The sequence below is a fragment of the Neodiprion pinetum genome, chromosome 1, assembly GCF_021155775.2.
Source record: "Neodiprion pinetum isolate iyNeoPine1 chromosome 1, iyNeoPine1.2, whole genome shotgun sequence".
In the NCBI taxonomy this organism is placed as follows: domain Eukaryota; kingdom Metazoa; phylum Arthropoda; class Insecta; order Hymenoptera; family Diprionidae; genus Neodiprion; species Neodiprion pinetum.
In genome coordinates, this window is record NC_060232.1 from 39858413 (window position 1) to 39878082 (window position 19670).

At 36.1% G+C, this 19670-nt stretch overlaps 1 protein-coding gene across 1 annotated transcript in view; it reads right to left on the bottom strand.

Annotated features, from left to right (window-relative positions):
• Positions 1-1238: 1238 nt before the first annotated feature.
• Galphao (G protein alpha o subunit) overlaps positions 1239-19670 on the bottom strand; it is a 39379-nt gene continuing 20947 nt past the window's right edge. The window contains exons 5-9 of the mRNA XM_046636780.2: positions 15750-15910; positions 11936-12064; positions 11130-11259; positions 10201-10354; positions 1239-10093 (exon numbers count right to left, since the gene is read on the bottom strand). Coding sequence (XP_046492736.1) covers positions 9906-10093; positions 10201-10354; positions 11130-11259; positions 11936-12064; positions 15750-15910 — 762 coding nt within the window. The 3' untranslated portion in view covers positions 1239-9905. The remainder of the gene's footprint in view (positions 10094-10200; positions 10355-11129; positions 11260-11935; positions 12065-15749; positions 15911-19670) is intronic.

Genomic DNA, 19670 nt, shown 5'->3' on the forward strand with positions numbered 1-19670 from the left:
ATTAGTTATCTATTTTGCGCTGCGGAGTTCGTGAGTAGCTTCGCCTCTATCCTAAGGAGTTTTTATAGCTGCCAGCTAATTTCCGAACGCACCGTAAGCAGTAAGTGAAGTGAGTAGCGCACCAATACCCTAGTCTCCATGCACTCACAGGTTTACTTACTACCACCATCCGATCGAGCAGTGTCGCCAATATTCGAAATGACAAACAGCGTTATCATCAACCACTTTACATCGAATTCATATTCCGCGCGAATATTCAAACATTCTGACGGCAAAAATTCTCAATAGATATTTGCGAACGTTGTCTAAAAAATACAAAGACGGATACCGCTGGCAAATTTTCTTGAGCACTTTTCGATGTGTATTTTCCAAAAGGAACTGCGTATCGCGGTCAGTAATGGATAAAACTTCCATGTCCCTGGAATAGTTTACTATTTGTGTAAAATAATTTAATTTGATATAATTATATCTACAATAATTATTCCACAGATAATTATTTTACACAAAAATATCAAAATTTCAGTTAACACACGCAGGTCCATAAAGGTTTTTACATTCTTTAGTCAACATATTGATGGATCTATCACATGCGTGATCTTTATGTGCTAATCGTAAGCCAATCTTGTCAAAGCTGTTCATTTTACGCTTTTTGTTAATAAATTTCCAAAATACCAATGGGAAGTTTTTCTTCCATTAAATTCATTTATAAAAAAAAAACGGGGAATATAAGATGGGTCGACAAACGAAATGAGGATATGTAATTACGATCTATAAATTATGCATAATTGAGCGATATTTTTAATATTAGTTTATTTCGACATTTTAAGATGTATGGACAATTATTACATAATAATTATATATATAATGAGACATATTTTACTTTATGTCGGTTGGTTTGCGTGTATATAATTATGTATTCCAATTATATGTATCGTGTGTCTCTCCTCGTTACATTTTCTTTTTAGACATTTCGAATCTTACACAACACCCTTTCATAAAATTATAATTATACATATATATATATTTATATATTTATATAGTCATTAAACTATGATAATGAATTATGAAATATGTGTTCAGGGTAGGTTGTTAATCGCAAATTAATAATAATTATTCATTTTTTTTCTTCTTTCTCTTCGTCTTCTTCTTCTTCGTCGTGTTATCTTTATCAATATTATAATCAGTATATTAATGATTAACCATATTATGTATAATTACGATGTAACACTATAATTAAATTTTGTTGTGAATTTTTTTTTTTTTTTTTTCATTTTTTCCATCTTTTTTTCTGTATTTACTTTTATTTACTGTATTATCATTATTAATATTATTATCATTATTATTATTATTATCATTATCATTATTATCATTATTAATATTATTATATATTTCATCCGAAATAAGTGAAAGTACGTTATACAATTAATCCTGCACGCATATTATATATAATAATATAGTATATATATATATATATATATTATATGTATGTTCGCAACTCGACAATATTATTCCGCATAAGTTTTTCTTTTTTGTTTCATTCATTTAATTATTCATTTTGTTTTTAATAATTTTCGTTTTCTTCTTCTTTCTTTTCGTTCTGTTTTTTTTTTTTTTAAATTTTTTTTCTATTTTTCTGTTTGTGTATCACTCGTTAATTAGAAATACGCAGGAATATTCAATGACATAATTATCGTATTAAAGAGTATCTAAGACATTGCCGATTACCGTATCTCAAAAGATGGTAAAACTTTTCAACCTTCTTTACACCTGCAAGATATTCTCTGGTCAGCATTAATACAGGAATCCACACATACTTGTAGACATGATACCAGAAGAACAGTATTTGTGTGATGTAATTAACTTATTCTTGGTACGTACGGTTCCTATATGTGTGTGTGTGTATAATATATGCATATACATGTGTGCACATAATGTATACATACGAAATGCTAGCCAGAAAATGTCTATATTATATGTATGCTAGTCTAAAACTATCCGTACATTATATTATTATTATTAATATTATTAATATTGTTATTATTGTTATTATTATTTGAAAAAACGGTAGTTTTTGCCCATCGGCTTCAATATACACCGTCTATAACCAATACATAAATACGGTATCAAGATCGATCTTGAATTTTGCCATCTTCTTGTGCACAAGATACAGATTAACGCAGGGGAGGCCAAACTTTCGCACAAGTTACAATTTTAACCTCACGCAAAATACATGCCCGTCTGTCAAGGACTCGAGGATTGCTTTGGATTGTTTTTAATTTTTTTTTAATCCTTTGTCAAAATCAGGGCGCATGGAAACGAAGCAAGACGAAGGCAACCTTGAATCGTGATGCCGGGTATATTTTCACTCTTATAATTACACTCAACCACTTCGCACCTGCAATACTCGGAGCCAAAAGAGCCGCGTCAAGTCTGACCGACCCTGCGGCAATGTCTTATTTCTCTTCTTTTAATAATGATTATTACAAAACCTTCGGTTGTGTCTTTGTCGTATTTCTATTTTTAACAATACTCCTATGTATTTTATTTTTTATTTTTTTTTTCTTGCTACGTAACTCTATGCAATATGTATTAATAAGGAAAACCCTGACCTCGGCAGCTGCACTAGCAGGTCCTTTATTTCTCACGCTACGGTTTTTTTCTTCGTCAACTTGGTTTTTTTTTTTTAATTAAAAAAAAATTTATTTTTTTTCTGGTTTTTTTCAATTAATACAGAGTAACTATAATTATATATAAATATATATATATATGTGTATATATTTATATATATATATATATATATATAGGTATAGGGAAGCGCGGTTGGTAATAACACTTCCTAATTCCCTCGTCTATGCCGATACACGTCATGTATTTTTAAACATGCAAACGGTGTTGCGTATGCATGTATATCGCGTTTCGCGGCGCATTGTTACGAACAATTTACTAACGGCTCGTTGAAAGTTGTAAATAAAAAGAGATGGAGAGGAAAGAAAAAAAACAAAAAAAAAAAAATTATCGGCATTAATAACAATTAACGGTATCGATGTTAAACAGTGAGAAAATTTTATGAATCGTAACGTATTGTGTTGAAACAGAAAGTCTCCTGCATACCAGTGTATTGTTCAGCTATATATGTGACTAGAAACACGTTGTAATATGAAATATAATGTATGACTTAGGTGTACGATAGTAATAAGAAATATTATTATAATCAAATATATTACTTATAATTATACATAATAGTTACAGAGATTTAAAAATCATAGCGTTGATGTAACTTAATTTTACAATAATATGGCAACCGCGATAGTATAAAATAAAAAATAAAAACGAAACAATAATTGAAATAATGATAATATTAACGATAATAAGACTGGGAAATGTAGACTCGAAATATAATATCTTACGTGTATGACATTTGTGAATTTATGCGATGAAAAAATAAAATTGTTTTACACGCGTATTCGTTTTTTTATACGATCGTCGTTTCTCGAGATATTAAAGAAAAAAAAAAAAATACGTGGGAGCCAGACATTGGAGATACGTTTGTGAGAAGAAAAAAATTATTCAGTCCTGACATGTAACAATTAAAAAAAAATATATATATATATATATATATTTATATACAACCATTTGCGAGAAGAAAAATATTTGTTGGTCACCTAAGGCATGGGCATGAATTGTTCCAAACCCTTGTAATTGTACGGTTTGCACGTTTTGAAAGATACGGTGATAATTTGTCGCATCGCATGAATTGTACTGCATATTTCGTTAACGTTCGTTTAGTGTGACTTTTAATCTTCCGTATATATACCTACGGACTATGCTACACGTGTATTTCGATTATTATCTCTGATAAATAAATTTTCATTTTTCCCCGTATTAATGATAATTGCATTTCGATACGATTTCCATGCCTTTTTTTTTTTTAAATGTCTTTTCCACGGCGATTCTAATTCCGCTTTCCTTTTTTTCTTTTTTTTTTTATGCGAATGTAATATTTGACAACGGGATAAAAATACTTTGGCCGATATTAGTGTTCGTTTTAACGATTCATGATTCATTTTAACGACTGTTCAACCGTCTCATTCAACAACTGGCTAAGTCTTTAATTTCCTATCGTTATTGGGTTATTCTCGTTTCTCGTTCAAACATGCCTTGTATGCATACAGCGGTGGGATTGGGGGATATAGAATTTTTCTACGTGCAATAAACACTAATTTTTATGCATATAATATGTAATAAATTATGGCAAGGAATGTAGCAATGGCACTATTAATAATATGGTAGGTATGGCGAAGAGACTCGTTGCGGTAAATTGTTTTTTTTTTTTTTTTTTTACGTATAAGCTAATATGTTAAAAAAACAAATCAAGTCACGATTTTGCGTATTTGTTTTGAGTTTTTGTGTGACTTGCGATTTTTTCACAGGGATCGTCAAATTATCTTTTGTCATTTTCTTCTTCTTCTTCTGCTTCTTCTACTTCTGATTCTTACCAACTTATATTAGGACATGTTTATTATTTTATTTCTTTTTATTCTTTTGTTTTCCGCTTTTATCATCAGTTTCGATTCTTTCATACTTTTTTTCAACCATTTCACGATCAATAGTTAAGAATTAATCGACACCGCGCTATTCTTCAAATGTCGCACCCCTTCCCGCGCACACATTTTTCTGTCTTTCGCATGACAAACTTGTCGTTCTGTTTCTCTCTCGTTGTCTCTTCCTCTCTTTTCAAAACTTATTTTCGATGAGCAAGGTAAAAAAAAAAAAAAAATAAAAAAAAAAACACGTAGTACGAGTCATTATTAGACCGACGATTTACATATGGCAATAATCTTTGGCAGCTAATGACGATAATCAATGATTTTCTTTGAATGGTTGTACGAATGAAAAAAAAAAAAAAAAAACGAAATAAAATTTTAATACATATCAATTACTATTACAATTATTTTTTATACCTCACATCCCAATGGTTCGTTCAATTATTCACATTTCGTCTGTTCGCATTAGTTTTTGTTTCTCCGTTTTCGAATTCAAACGTTCATTCGATCTGATAGTTTAGCAGACAATTATAAAATCATCGTTAACGTTCATTTGGCTAGCACGCTTTCCTAATATATATGTATTATATATAAATGTTTTTTTCGAATATACCGCAAATATGCAATTCACACAAATATTTAATCGATTATTTATCATTTCCATTAATATGTGTAATTACATAATTATTGTTAATCATACTCGTAATAATACGATAACGCAATAATAATGGGTACAGATATAATCGTTAGGATCCTTACACGCATACGTTTTCCCTCAAATTTTCCTTGTCGTTTTTTTCTTAAATCGTTTTCCCCCCTTCTCTCTACAATAACATATTATACGTAACACACATATTATTTTTCACCTATTTTTCAACTTCCCTCATCCTTCTCCCCATTCATCATTCGTCATTCATCATTCACAATTTATCATCCTCTTGTTGCCACCACCCATTCCCTATATGACATTATTTTTCAAAACAGAATTTTCATCGAAGATCATTAAATGTATTACATATCATTATTTTGTCAACTCGTGTTTTTTATAAACGTTTGAATAACTACGTTCCTGAATTAAGTAGGTCCGTGCTTGGTTCGTACATCATTATTATTATTATTATTATTATTATTATTTCAGCAGCAATCAATGAACTAAGGACATGCATCGTGAATCGCAACGCTGTTCCAAACTTCAAAATTCGAATAATATTAATTTAGCCACACGCAGCAATCCACAATCAACGATCCGCTTTTCTCTCTCTCTCTCTCTCTCTCTCTCTCTCTCTCTCTTTGTCGCGCAGAAGCACACAGAAACAAATTCTCGCCTGCTTTCGTCACGCAGCCTTTCGCGTTTCATAATAATAATAATAACAACAACAATAATGATGATAATAACAACAATAATTACAACAACAACAACAATAATAATAATAATAATAATAATTTTTCAATTTAGTTAGCTCTACTATTAGAACAGACATCGCGTTTAACTAAAATTATTACCCCCATGCTCGTTGGCACGTAATTATATTTGGTACGTATTTCTCTTTTGTTCTCCTTCTTCCTTGTTTTCTTGTTTTTTTTTTTTTTTTTAAACTATTTTTTTAAGTCATCTTCTTCTATACTTTTTATAGTTATAAGATTGAATTATTGTTTTCATCGTTTGTGCAAACACTTTTCACCCCTGTATATTAATTTCAACTATATATATTTAGCTGACGGCAGTTGCTCGTCCCTTCGTAATCTCTTCCTCTTCCTCGATGCAATTCGGAATCTTTCTATCAGTCTGTGTGCCCACGTGTACTTTCTTCCAATACTTTTCTACTAACGTGTTCATTTTAATCCTTTGTCAAGTGAATGTATACTTGGATATCTCAATGGTGATTTCTGTTACTTCCACTTCTTTCACAACGTTATTCTTTTCGCATTTCCCTTTTCCCTACGGTGAGTACAGAATATTTACAAATATACGTGTCATTTTGTTAAAGATCTGTTGCAGCGATGCAGGTGCGTCTTAGCCATTTGTTAATTAGCTTATACGCTTCGGGTAGCTGTATGATAATTGAATAGCCTCGTTTGCATTTTATAAAATACGCGTATAACGTCGTGCGACGTTGTAGGAATAATTAATCTCGGTTTTTGTGTTTTCACATATCGGTTCATTCTGCTGTTCCTTCTCTTTTTCTCCAAGTTTCATTGTCATTATGATTATTATTATTATTTCGTTCATTTGTCATAATTAAACCCCGTTCGAATTACTACTCGAGTGTTTCTATAATAATTTATTCCTTCTTGAACGATCGTAGCTATTTTTTTTTTTTTTGTTTTCTTCGTTTTTCTTTCATGCTCTCACTTTATTCGCGTAATAGTAAAATATAATAGATATGAAAATATCAGTGTTTAAGAGTACTTCAGGAGCGAAAAATATTCGTGCATTTTTAATTAAAATTTTTCTTTTCATCGTTTTTCATTCATCTGTTCCTTTGGTCTCTTACTTCTTTCTTCTATACGCGCTATTTTTCTTGACTCTCCTATTACAGTGCTTCGAATCTTACGACTGTGCGCAACGAAATCTGTGTACTGGTTTTTTTTTCTTTTTTTTTTTTTTTTTGACTGTTTAAATTTGTAACTTTGAATGTATAGTATATGAATTATTATAATATATATTTACGCTGTGAGGTCCCGTATGAGCTTTTGTTTTGTGTGTACATGTAATCATTCCATTCTCCCGCTCCGAAAATGCAGTGCTACCAGGATATTGTCAAAATAGTTGTGAATATATATATATATATATATATATATATGTATATATGTATATATAATATATATATATATATATATTTTTTTTTCTAAATAATGAAAAACGAAGAAACTAACGGACAAGCAATAGAAAAAAAAGGCTAAGAAAATACTGACGATAAAGACAAATAAATTGCATGCCTATAATAGAAAATGATCGCATCTAAGAGATAATATGTTGTTAGAAAAATACGTTTTCGGATAAAGACGTACTAGCCCAGGATTATATAATTGCCGGGTAATATTTTTAATTGAACAATCATTTATTTGTGCATGTGTGTCGAATATATATATATACAATACATGTATATGTATATATATTTTATTTCTTTACTTTTTTTTTTTTTTTTTTATCATCTAGCGCTAATATTTTTCTTATAACATTATAAATTATCATACGCCGCCAAACGGAGTCTGTACCAACATGCGCGTGATGCAATCGCGTGAGTATGAACTATAAATTACTACCATTTCTTTTTAAACCTTTTTGTTTTTAATTGTATAGAATAAATAAATGCCACCGTAGATTTGTTCTATAATAACTCGAGTTCTATCAGGTCACGTGTAATTATTATAACGCCGTGACATGATTATTATATATTGGGGTATACGTTTCACGTTGTGAGGATATTGGATTGATAAATTCAAGTGTATCAACGTAAGCAAATCATAGTGTACAAATGATGCAAAGTAAAATTTCCAAAACCAACGCGATTGAGGCAGAGGTCCGTAAATAGAAATGTAAACCTTGTTTCCTTCGGAACGACTATTGCATTGGAACTAAACCACAAACGTATTACACGTAATAATTATAAAACAGCGCTTTCGCCATTAAACTACCAAGTTTTTTTTTACTCATACAAAATTCAACAAAAAATAATTATAATCGCTCGTTGGACTGTTCTCATTAAATTGCGAAACTGCGATGAGAGAATTATATGATTGTTATTTTCCATGACGATAGTTTCCCAGATGAATTTATAATATTTATATACATGTCGTGAAAACTCATTTATTTAATTATAAAAGAAGAAAAAAATTAAACTTTACGTATCCAGGAACGAGTTAAGCAGATAAAATAATAATAATAATAATAATATGGTAAAAACTAAATATGAAAAAGGACGACAGAGTAGTAAAAAAAATTGATATATTTGCGCGTATGTTTACTTTTATTTAATTAGAATAATGATAATACGTAATAATAATTTTCTTTAAAAATTTGATCACTTAGGTATTACTTTTGTTGCTTCTTTGATTGCCGACTCTATATCTTTCTCTGTCTCTACTGCGATTTGTAAGTGATAAAAACTGTACGCCGTGTACGGTATATATCATGTGCGTGTGTAGTATATGTGCATATATGATTTGAACTCGATTTATTTTATTCAAAAATTTTATCCCCTTTGTGCAGTTGCCCTGTGCGCCTCGTGAATTGCAGTATTTTCGTTACATCTGCGATATTCACGAATCGGATGTAAAAAAAAAAATATATAAATAAACCATTTGTGCAATTTTTTCACTTCGATCACAATATTTACCTGTTTATTGTATATCCGTATTATTCGTGGTCTTTGTTTTTGAGTAAATGAATCCAACGATACACTAGCTAAAATATCGCAACCTTTAATAACGATAATTCAAATCTCTCGCCCTCATAAACTCGGGGAAAAAAAACCGGATTTTTGTGATATTTAAATTTCAGATCAAGACCGAGAGATTCGTATCTCGAGAATCTGGCACAGCTGTGTAGTAATTGATAATGAGAAACCTTTAATGAATGCGGTGAACGCTCGATAATATTTTCAGCGTTCGATATATAACAGAGAAAAATAAAACCTAAAAATCTCGCTTCAACGAACGTTTCAGATCTGAATCGCAGCTCACCAGCCTCCACTGCAAATTGCGTATATTTATACGACGAATAAAATTCAATCGTCTGTTGACGTCGAGATTTTTCAATAACTCACCAATGTAGTAATGATTAGCTCTCTCTCTCTTCCTCTCTCTCTCTCACGCACACACACACACACACACTCTTCTCTCACACTCTTTCCCTCTCTCTCTCCCCCCCTCTCGCTCTCTCACCCTCTCTCTCTCACTCTCACTCTCACTCTCTCTCTCTAACACTCTCTCACACTCTCCCTCTTTTTCTCTCTAGTTACGTAAGATTCTATTAATGTATGTACTCGATATACCCTATTCATACAGTATATTATGTATACGTTTAAGAGCCACTGTACATATAAAACAGTTAAATATATATAATGATAAAGTTGGATTGAAAACCGTTTAACAGGTTTTACAGAAGCGTTGTAATTAATCACGTTCTATTCCTTTCATTTCTTAACCTTTCGCATTTCCATTTCCCTTCTTTCTTGTTGTTTTCACTTTGTTTCTTCCTACTTCTTCATTCCAATCCTCCCTCTTCCTAACGGCAGCTCTCGATCTCTCCATCTTTTCCTCTTTCTCTCTTCTGCTCGCGGCCCTTTTTTCTCGTCAATTGTTCACGCTTATAATTATAGGTTGTTTAAATAGGATGTATTACGTTATTGAATTAGGCTAGTAGAGACCGCAGCCGCGAAGATTATTAGCTATAATCACGTCTGTCACAGCGTCGAAGACAAACTGAATGTTATTTGTGTCGGTGGCGCATGTCATATGGCAGTAAATCTCTTTCGAAGTAGATTTGTTCTTTGCCTCGAATTGTGCCTGGATGTAGGCAGCCGCTTCGCCGTATTCTTGGGCGCCTGAAAAAGGAAGAAAACTAGATTAGGATTTGGTAGATTCCGAAAATTCAACTTCAAAGACGATCGGAGAGATCTTTCGCTCCTAGTGTAAGACGTTTTGTACCCACCGGCGTATTCGGGGAAGCATATGGTCAGGGGCGATTTGCGGATCTTTTCCTCGAAGAGATCCTTTTTGTTCAAGAAAAGAATTATCGACGTGTCCGTGAACCACTTGTTGTTGCAAATCGAGTCGAAAAGCTTCAAGCTCTCCTGCATCCGGTTCTGTAATCAGAAAGTTCGATGCTTAGCGTTAATTGTTCGAATATGTGAGTTTCGTATTGGTTAGAGAATATCGTCGAGCATTTTATAAATTGATGCCGAGATGAGGCGGTGAAATTGATTTCCGGACTCGCGGCGCGGCCGCACGATATTTCATCGTTCCCTAATCGAGGCACTGCTCTGGTTTTGTTTAAAATTCAGGTTACGTCCGCGGCACCTCGACGATCAATTGACACTTTGACACGAGCAACGTGAGTCGTTGCACTAATACACTTCTTCCCACGTGTGTCTCTCGGTCCTCCTGTCTCGTTCTCTCATTGTCAGGCGACCAATTGATCCCTTGATCCCTTGATTTCTTCGTTCATTCAAGTCTCACGTCACTGCAGCTCCATTCATTTTCAGCTATCTGTCTCTATCACACCTTCCGTCTCTTTCTTAAAACCTTAAAAGTGTTCACTCTCCAAGTCAGCGAACTCAATACGTGACAAGTGCTCTGCTAAACTGGTGAAGCCACTCAACGCCCATTGATCTTTACAAGAAAATGCCAGGTTTCCAATTTCTTTTTATTCCTCGCAGGTTTTTATCCCCCCTGATTCACGGAATAACGTCTGGACTTCATTTCAAACAGACTTCAAACCGACTCGGTTTTTCCTCAAATTGATTTCAACTTCTCCGGTATTGTAGATTCAATGAAACGAGCTTCGAACTTTGAACGTTATTTCAAAAAATTTTACACCATACGAATATGAATATTATTACAAACGATTTGGTAACTTGCCGTTGTCTCGTCCTCGTGAAGAACTTGATCGTACTCGGACATGGCTACGCAAAATATGATGGCTGTTACATCCTCGAAACAATGGATCCACTTTTTGCGCTCACTCCTCTGGCCACCGACGTCGAATAACCTGAAGTTAAATAATAAGAAAAACTATGAAAAAATCAGTGAAAAATAACGAATTAAAAATCAATCCCCTTAATTTCCCTTTATATTTCGTCGTCAGTTTATTACACAGCAAGAGAGACCAAAAGCTGATTGTACCTCTTCATACTTCTGCACAGTCTTTATACTCGATGCTCGTCAAATCAGTTCAAATTGCAGTTATAATAATCGAGATGATATATATACATATATATTATGTATAAGGCCGCATCGCGGAACGAATAATTGATGAACCAGAACTCCGAACAGCCGTTGTGCCTGTGTGTGTGTGTGTATATATATATATACCTATAAGGCTCACTATGTACATTTTATACAGTCCATCCGTACTCTACGAGACACGATAAAGGCGGCACGGCACACGCCTGTTACAACCACACGTCGTAGCGTATACAATTACTACTGTTATAAACGGCTATTATTTGAGCGATCGAATTTAACATAATCAACTTTATAGTACCCTTGTTGACTGTATCGATTCCAGAACCTGTTATGATCGACCGTTATACATCACGAAACGCGTAATAATTCAATGATCGTTGTATATGTCACGTTCAGGTGTATGAAGGGGAAAAAAACTCGCAAGAAAAAATGCATTGCATATCGTCGAAAATTGAGAAAACAAAATTGGCTATGCTCACTTGAAGTTGAGGTTCTTGAACGAAAAGTGGACCTCTACTATCCCAGTGGTTTTCACTCGAGTCCTGAGAATGTCCTGTTCCGTTGGTTGATACTCCCTGGCACCTAACCGGTCCAAATCGTCGAGGAAGCTGAAACGCAGACACAAAACGTTCGGTTTTTATTATACTTACAACCAAAAGTACGTCACTGGAATATTTTTATTCATAGATCTTACGATTGATATTTAAGAACAAACATTGCCGTCAGAAAACGAGAAAGAAATCGTAAATGTAGATAGAACCAGAAAAAAACAATTTATCAGCAATTTGACCTTACTATCGCAATCCATTTTCACGTATCCTGTATTGTTTTTTGAGGTATATCTGCCGAATATTTAGCCGTCAATTCAACGGTCCGCAGGTCCGATTGTCCGTTCATCGGATGAACGTGAATTCTAGTATCATTTATACCGAGGGAGTCGACGCCAATCAAAGGAGGAATCTGGACGATTAATCGCGATTTTTCGATAAAACTTATGTTTTGTTTTCTTTTGTTTCGAAATTTTACTCTTCGATATGTTGCGTTGATTTTTTGCTGCAGCTGCCACCTTTGGATTCGTGCATATTTTATCAATGAGGTTTCGACCCCCTCGTCCTCATGCCTATATTATTTGCACGAGGTTGTAACGACGACTACACCATTTAACACTCAAGTTCTTTAGAGCTACCCGTAATATCAACTATCATAATACATTTCAAAGGATTAGGTTCGTAATAGTTTCGAAACGATCGAATCGTAGGCCAGACTGTGCGTCAAGCTTTCGATGTGGCTTCATATCGAATCAACATGGAACACGAATTGCTGATGATATATAATTCGCGGTCACCAGATGCAGCTTCGACGGTTCGAGTTTCCAGGGAAAAGAAATGGGGAGCTTTAAAAATAAGGTGCAATTTCGTCGAGGAACTGAGTGCTTGTTCAATTTAATTGTGTATACGATGTATACATGTGGAATTTTCGGTAAACTATATTCAGCAACGCCTAGATTATTTCTATAGTTATACCGTAATATGACGGAAGTGTAAAATTCACGTGTGGTTATAAAAATTATCGAAATTTCGAAACAACCGTTATATTAAACAATGTGTATAATATAAGGATAAAAAATAAAATAAAATAACAATAACGAAATTACGAATTCGAGCGATCATTTTTTGAGCTGTAAGAAACAGATTTGTCGAATCGATTCTAATCAAAACCAAATTCTGAACATAATCGATATCCTCCGATACATACAATATACATATTATAGTAGTTTGTATCGTTTCAAACTATCTTCTTTCGTCTTTGACACAGGCTGAACCATATCGACTTTACAAAAACAAAATCAAATTGACACTTTTGGCGAGAATTGAATCCTGTAGAAAATGTTTCTGTGCAAAATCAAATCCGTGTGTCATTAAATGCTGCCGAGCGGTAACAACGGAAAATGTGAAAAAAAAAAAGAAAAAGAAAAGAAGAAAAATGACATTCTGCCCCCGCTCCCCTGCCCAAAGTTATTTAAATGGAAAATTTCGAATTCCGTCCAAGCGACCTTTTAAAATTGGATTGAAGGGTATATCCTTCGGAAACGATTTCTTTTTCCCTACCACACGTGAGTCAGTACCTGCAAGTTTTTCATCCGGTAGCGGAGAACGACGAGATGAAAGAAAAAAATAAAAATAAAAAAAAAAAAAAAATCGTCACTTCCAAACTCAACACCGTAACAATATACATAAATTTACCATCTACAGTGTATAAGGTGTGTGTGTGTGTGTGTGTGTGTGTATACATATATAACACACATCTACACAAGAAGTGCAGTTGCAAGGGTATTCGAAAGGCGTTGGGGTTGAAGGGAGGGGGAGGAAGGAAAGGGAGAGAGATTGTGGGTGATGAGAAGACGAGGAAACGGGATTTTCGAGAGGGAGAGGGGGAGGGGGGGGGGGTGAATGTTGGGGGTAGGCAGCAGCAGGGGGCGAAGTCGGCCATTTTATCGCCACGTGACACGGGCGTGGCGTGACGTCACTCCCGATCAATACGACACGAGAGGTTACCTCTCTCTCTCTCTCGCCCTCCCTCCCGCACCGTTCAGCTCTCTCCGTCTCTCGTTGTCGCTCTTTCCTTTTTTATTCCTCTCGCAATGTACGTACATACGCGTACATACATATGTGTGTGAATATATATATATGTATGTATGTATGTATGTAGGTGTGTATATATACACCTACAAAATATATATGTATACACGGGTACAATACACGTGTATGTAGGTATACGTATATTCCGAACCGCACCAGCTTTAAGTCGGTGACCACCGTTGCGTTTTTCCTCGGCACATGCGAAACAAAGGTGACGGTGATGGTGGTGGTTGCGGTTGTGCGCGCAAGCTCATCGTGCTGCAGGCGAGCTTTCAACCTTTTACATAGAATAGGTATACATATACCTGTACATATATATATGTATGGCGTACCCGCCTACCAAGCAAGCCCGTTACACATTGCATATATAATATAATGCTTTTCGTATGAATAAGTTTACACATGCGTATCCTATGCAGGGATGGTGTCGAGGAGGTTATTCTGCAGCAGCTTTTCTGGCCTACTCCACTGGCCAAGCTCTCGCCGTTTCTCCGCAGGACAGGCAATGCACTTGTCCTCCGGAGGGTAGGGTGGTAAATTTTTACGTGGCGTCGACCGCTGAGGGATTTTTACAGACCACGCGCAAGCTCCCTTCTTTCTCTCTCCCTCTGTTTCTCAGCTTTACCGCAATCCCTGTCACAACTCGAGGAGAGAAGAACTTGATCACTCTTTGAGGGGAGGATGTAGGTACATTATATTTTTTATTTCTCATTCCCCGGAGACTCTTTTTCCCCGCGTCTCGTTTTAATCCTCCTTTTCTTTCCCCTTTTCTTTTACCTCATCTACTTTTTCTCCCACTTCTTCATCTCCTTTGTTTCCTTCTTTTCCTTATTCTCGCGGGATAATCCGTCGTCTTTTATACGACGTCTACGTAACTCGTGCACAAGGTATGTTATATACTATTATACAGATAATGATTTATTTTCTATAAGTATAATAAAACATATCGTGAAGGTATACTGTATATGTACATATTTACACTTGCGTGTAATTCTTATATTTCTTATATTTTCGAATATCGTTTGTGCTTTCAGATCTGTTTTTTGGTTTTCTTTTGGTTTGTTTTGTTTTCTTCTTCCGTACATACGCAATGCATAAGAGAGATTAAAAACTATACGAACCTATGTACACGCAACATCACCGCGATGAAATGTCCACATTCACAGGATGTGGTTATATGTGCAGAGGATATGACGTCCACTGTTGGTTGGATTTACATCAGATGCTGTATGTACGCTTATAATAATAAATCAAGAAGATTTCCTTCTTCCTAATATTATACGTGCACTTACACTTTTGACGAACAGAATTTTCTCGATACATAAGGCATGCAACATCGATGATCGATGATCCGTATATTTATACGATGTCAATGTGTACCTATACATGTTTCCATGTGTAATAGGCAATTGTGAAATTGTCAGTAACGATGACGATGATGATGCTGATAAGGGGAAAGCTGGAGGTACGCGATATCGATTCATATAATATACAGGTTAACGTACGTGGAGTATGCGTTAATACACAAGGGTATTAATAACGTACACATGGATATGTACGGATGTATATAACGGACGATTCGGGATTGAGGAAGGAAGACGACGGAGAGGATACGGAGAGTAGTTGGGCAAGTAAATATAAACAAGGGACTCACTATTTAGCCGAATCGTTCAGCTGGTACTCGTTACTCCTCCCGAAACACTCTTGGACCCCGTTGTCGGCCCAAAGCCTCTTCATAGCAGCCAGTAGTTCTTCGCTGAACGGCTCGGTGTCCTCCATCCGTTGGATAACGTCGAACACCATCTTAGCATCGGTCTGGAAATATTGAAAAAATATTCTATATATTACAGCATAAATGACTGAACAGTTTGTCATACCAGACTTGATTGAAAGATAAATTTCGCGAGGGTTATTCGATCTTTCGCTCGCCGCGCCTTTGGAAACCATGACAGTTATCCTTTGAAGCGTTTTCGTATCTGTTAACTCTCACGATCGGTTGCGCGTAAACGGCATCGCACGTTATAACGCAACTGACTGTTTGAAATATAATAAATATATTGCGATAAAAATTAAATGTATAAGTCTGATAAATCGTTGTACCTGTATATCGTCATGTGTATCAGCATCGCCGGATATGGGATTTATTTTCAATGGACGTAATAATAGCGGGTACACAACCGATAAGACATGTGTATTATAAAGAGAAAGGGGATTTGAAAAGTCGCTTATTTGACCTCGAACAGAAATCGAGTACAAATTTTGCCGCGGAGTGGGAAAATTATTACCAGCAAATGGCGACGCGTTGTCCACTTGAAGAATTCGGAACATTGTCAAAGTGAATTTTGTATGCGGAAATTCGTGAAAAAATTGAGAAACACGAAGATCGATGGCACAAATTTACATTCCAAATTTCATCGATACTCGTTTGTAACGAAAAGAGTTATAACACATATTTCAAAGTTGATTTGAAATCGACCGCCATTTTGAAATGAAAAATTGCAGGAGGTCGAAGAGATTTAGTGCATGAAAAAGGATAAAAACAAAATTCGATCAACCATAATCGTTTCGGTATTTTACGTCTTCTGTTTTTTCTTTCATAGTTTCTACGCTGAATGGACAAAGTGGCATGTATATGTGGGACGTTATATATACGATGCGTGGGTACATATGTGCACGAGTGACGAGCTAAACATCATGACGCAAACACGTGCGGGTGCTGGCCTCTAGGCTCTTCTACCTTGCGCGATCATTCAATGTCAGTCTTCGAGTCTCATTTCAGTATGGCGTGCCTCTAATACAAAATACATCCGAGAACGAGAGGCCAATTCGGATCGCGGTCAACATCACCGATGTGCACATCACACGATCCACTTGACCTGGTGTTTTTTCAATTTTATATATTTTTTTTTTCTTACTTAATATTTATCATCAGTCGAATACTAGATCTATGTTAGAATAATAACGGTACACCTATGTAATCCAATTGGAAGCAATTGAAATTGTTTACGAGGTGTAACAAATTCAATAATAATGGGTTGCGATAAGGGACAGTTTATTAGATAGATTACTATAAATGACGAATGTTGGAGCAATTATAGATACACATCAGAGACATCCACGCCCGATATTTCTCATCTTTGTTTTTTTTTTGACACGCGCTGTAAGCACATATAGTTTTGTACATAACAAATGACTCGTTCGTAAGTGAGGAGAACAAGGAAATAAACAAACGACTAAACCATCTATACACCAATTTGTTTCTTACGTCTTATCTTTCCAATTTTTTTTCCTAATATATCTGCTACTCATCTCTCTCCGTGAAATGGTCAGTAACCAATAACAACGAAACTTTGAATTTCACAAATTCGCGGCTTCCCAAGCGATGATCTATGCTTGCAACCTGTTCGATATATCACCCCGAGTACCCGGCTAATCTGTACCCGTATACATGTATATTCAGTCAGCAACCTGTGGCTGATAGTCGGGGAGTCAGTGATGAATATTGGCTACCTGCTGCCTGTAACAACTGACAAGAGTTGGGCACTTTGCCATCCCCCGTGAGAGCTTCACGGCTCGATTCCAAACTCGACCTAACTTGATTTCTTTCTCTTCCCCCTGTCCATCTGACAGTTTTACCTCTGTATTCCAAACACTATGTGTCCGTGATCCGTTTCATCGCTATTTCTCGCCTTGATGTTAGTTGATTCAATCTCGAATTTTCACAAAGACATTTTCTAGTCATGTGTTTATGAAAACAAGAGTCACTGCGAATTTCACAACCGAGATCAAAGTATCCACTGCGGTTATTTCTGGAAGGCTGGATTGTTCTCCTCAAGCTGCAAGAACACATCGACCATGATGGCCCGAAACTGAAGTGTGCTGGTTGTTAACACAACTGCGAAGTAGTATGAAGGAAAACTCGCCGAACAGAATGTATCTAATTGCGGATAAATGCGGATAAAAAAAAAAACCTTGTACCATGAAACCGTAAGTTGTTACAATGTTTGCCTTGATTTTCAACTGGCGTTTGACGACGATATGTGGGTCGACTGGGAAATGGGAATGGGAAATCCATTAGTCGACGAGGAAGAAGAGAAAATTACGTCAAGGGTAACCTTGACTAGGCCCGATGAGGTTGAGGTTGAGAAACTGTCAAGGTAATTGATGCGAAGCCAACATGCAACAGTCCGCACAACAGGTGAGTGACCTCCCACGGCGCGCGGTCTCGTCTTGGCTGTCCCATTCGAGCATCGTGTACCTACAGGCATAATACGACGCCGATAACCCATACAAATTGCATAAATAAGCCGCCTTGCTCGTCACACAAGAACCTGTTAGGAGGAAAGCGAGTAAATGAATCTTTGGCGGAAAACTGGAATTGTGGACATCGAATCACGACGAGATTGGTCTATAACCAGTATGACCGTGTGATCACCTTGCCGTGAGTTATCCGATCGTTTTGTGGAACAATTGCGAAGAAAACCGTAACCGAGATTAACTATCGGATCACTTGGTACTTCTGTAGGTTCCATGAAACAATCTTTATGCATATACGTACGAACGATTGTTATTATTATTTTTTTTTTTTTCCTCACAGGTACGTTTTCTCTTCACCAACACACGGTCTATACACGCATACAACTGTGTTTAAGTGGGCATGAATCACGTTTTCCTAGACCGCAAGTAGCGGTTTTCTTCACGACTCACCCAAGGTACGTGGGGTATGGTGTATTATATTGATTGAATTCTTGATATACCTACACATGAGTCCAGATTGACGATTAGAAAAAAGAAATTCCTTGGCTTTTAATCATGGCCATGGTGGTAGGCGATAGAATGATTAATGCGGTGAAGATAAAGAGGCTTTTCGATTTCTTTAACCGCGTTTCTCCCTACATCCATTCGTGACAATGTGATCGACCATGTAACCGAGGAAAGAGTGTACAGTGTACAATAACACGACGAGGAATGATGTGCAACAAAGACATAAAGTACTCGATGCACGTAGTATCGCAGTTGAAACATTCATTACGTACCTACCTTGATTACGCCACGGGTATAATAATTGGATCATACTTGATGCACAAGTGTGAACAGTGCGAGTGTACAACATTATTACAATCTACTGACGTGGGGACACCGGAATGGACTGTTGATAAACTCCGTCCCGGGTGCAACGAGGAGAATAACGATTAAGAGCACGGTGGCGATAAGCTCGGCGAAAAACGTAACATGAGAAACGGGTTGCCTCGTGCCGAGTGTCTCGGACACGTGGAGAGCAAGCAATTGGAATGTCATCCCGTATACCCGCGAAACATTCGTCGAATTGATAAACCCTTGGAATATCCGCAGGTCGTTCGTTCTCCTTGGACAATGTCTGCACGGTGCGAACGACCGTTCGACCTGACCCCGAAATGACCTTTTTTCTTTCCACTGTAATAACGGCGTGCCTCGGATGTGCCTATAAATAGAGAACTGGTAGTTAAGAGAAGACCCCACACCATGGCCCAGCCGGAAAGATGGGAAAGGGGGAAGGATGGTACGAGAACACGTTTCTCTGGGCTGCAAGACCGAT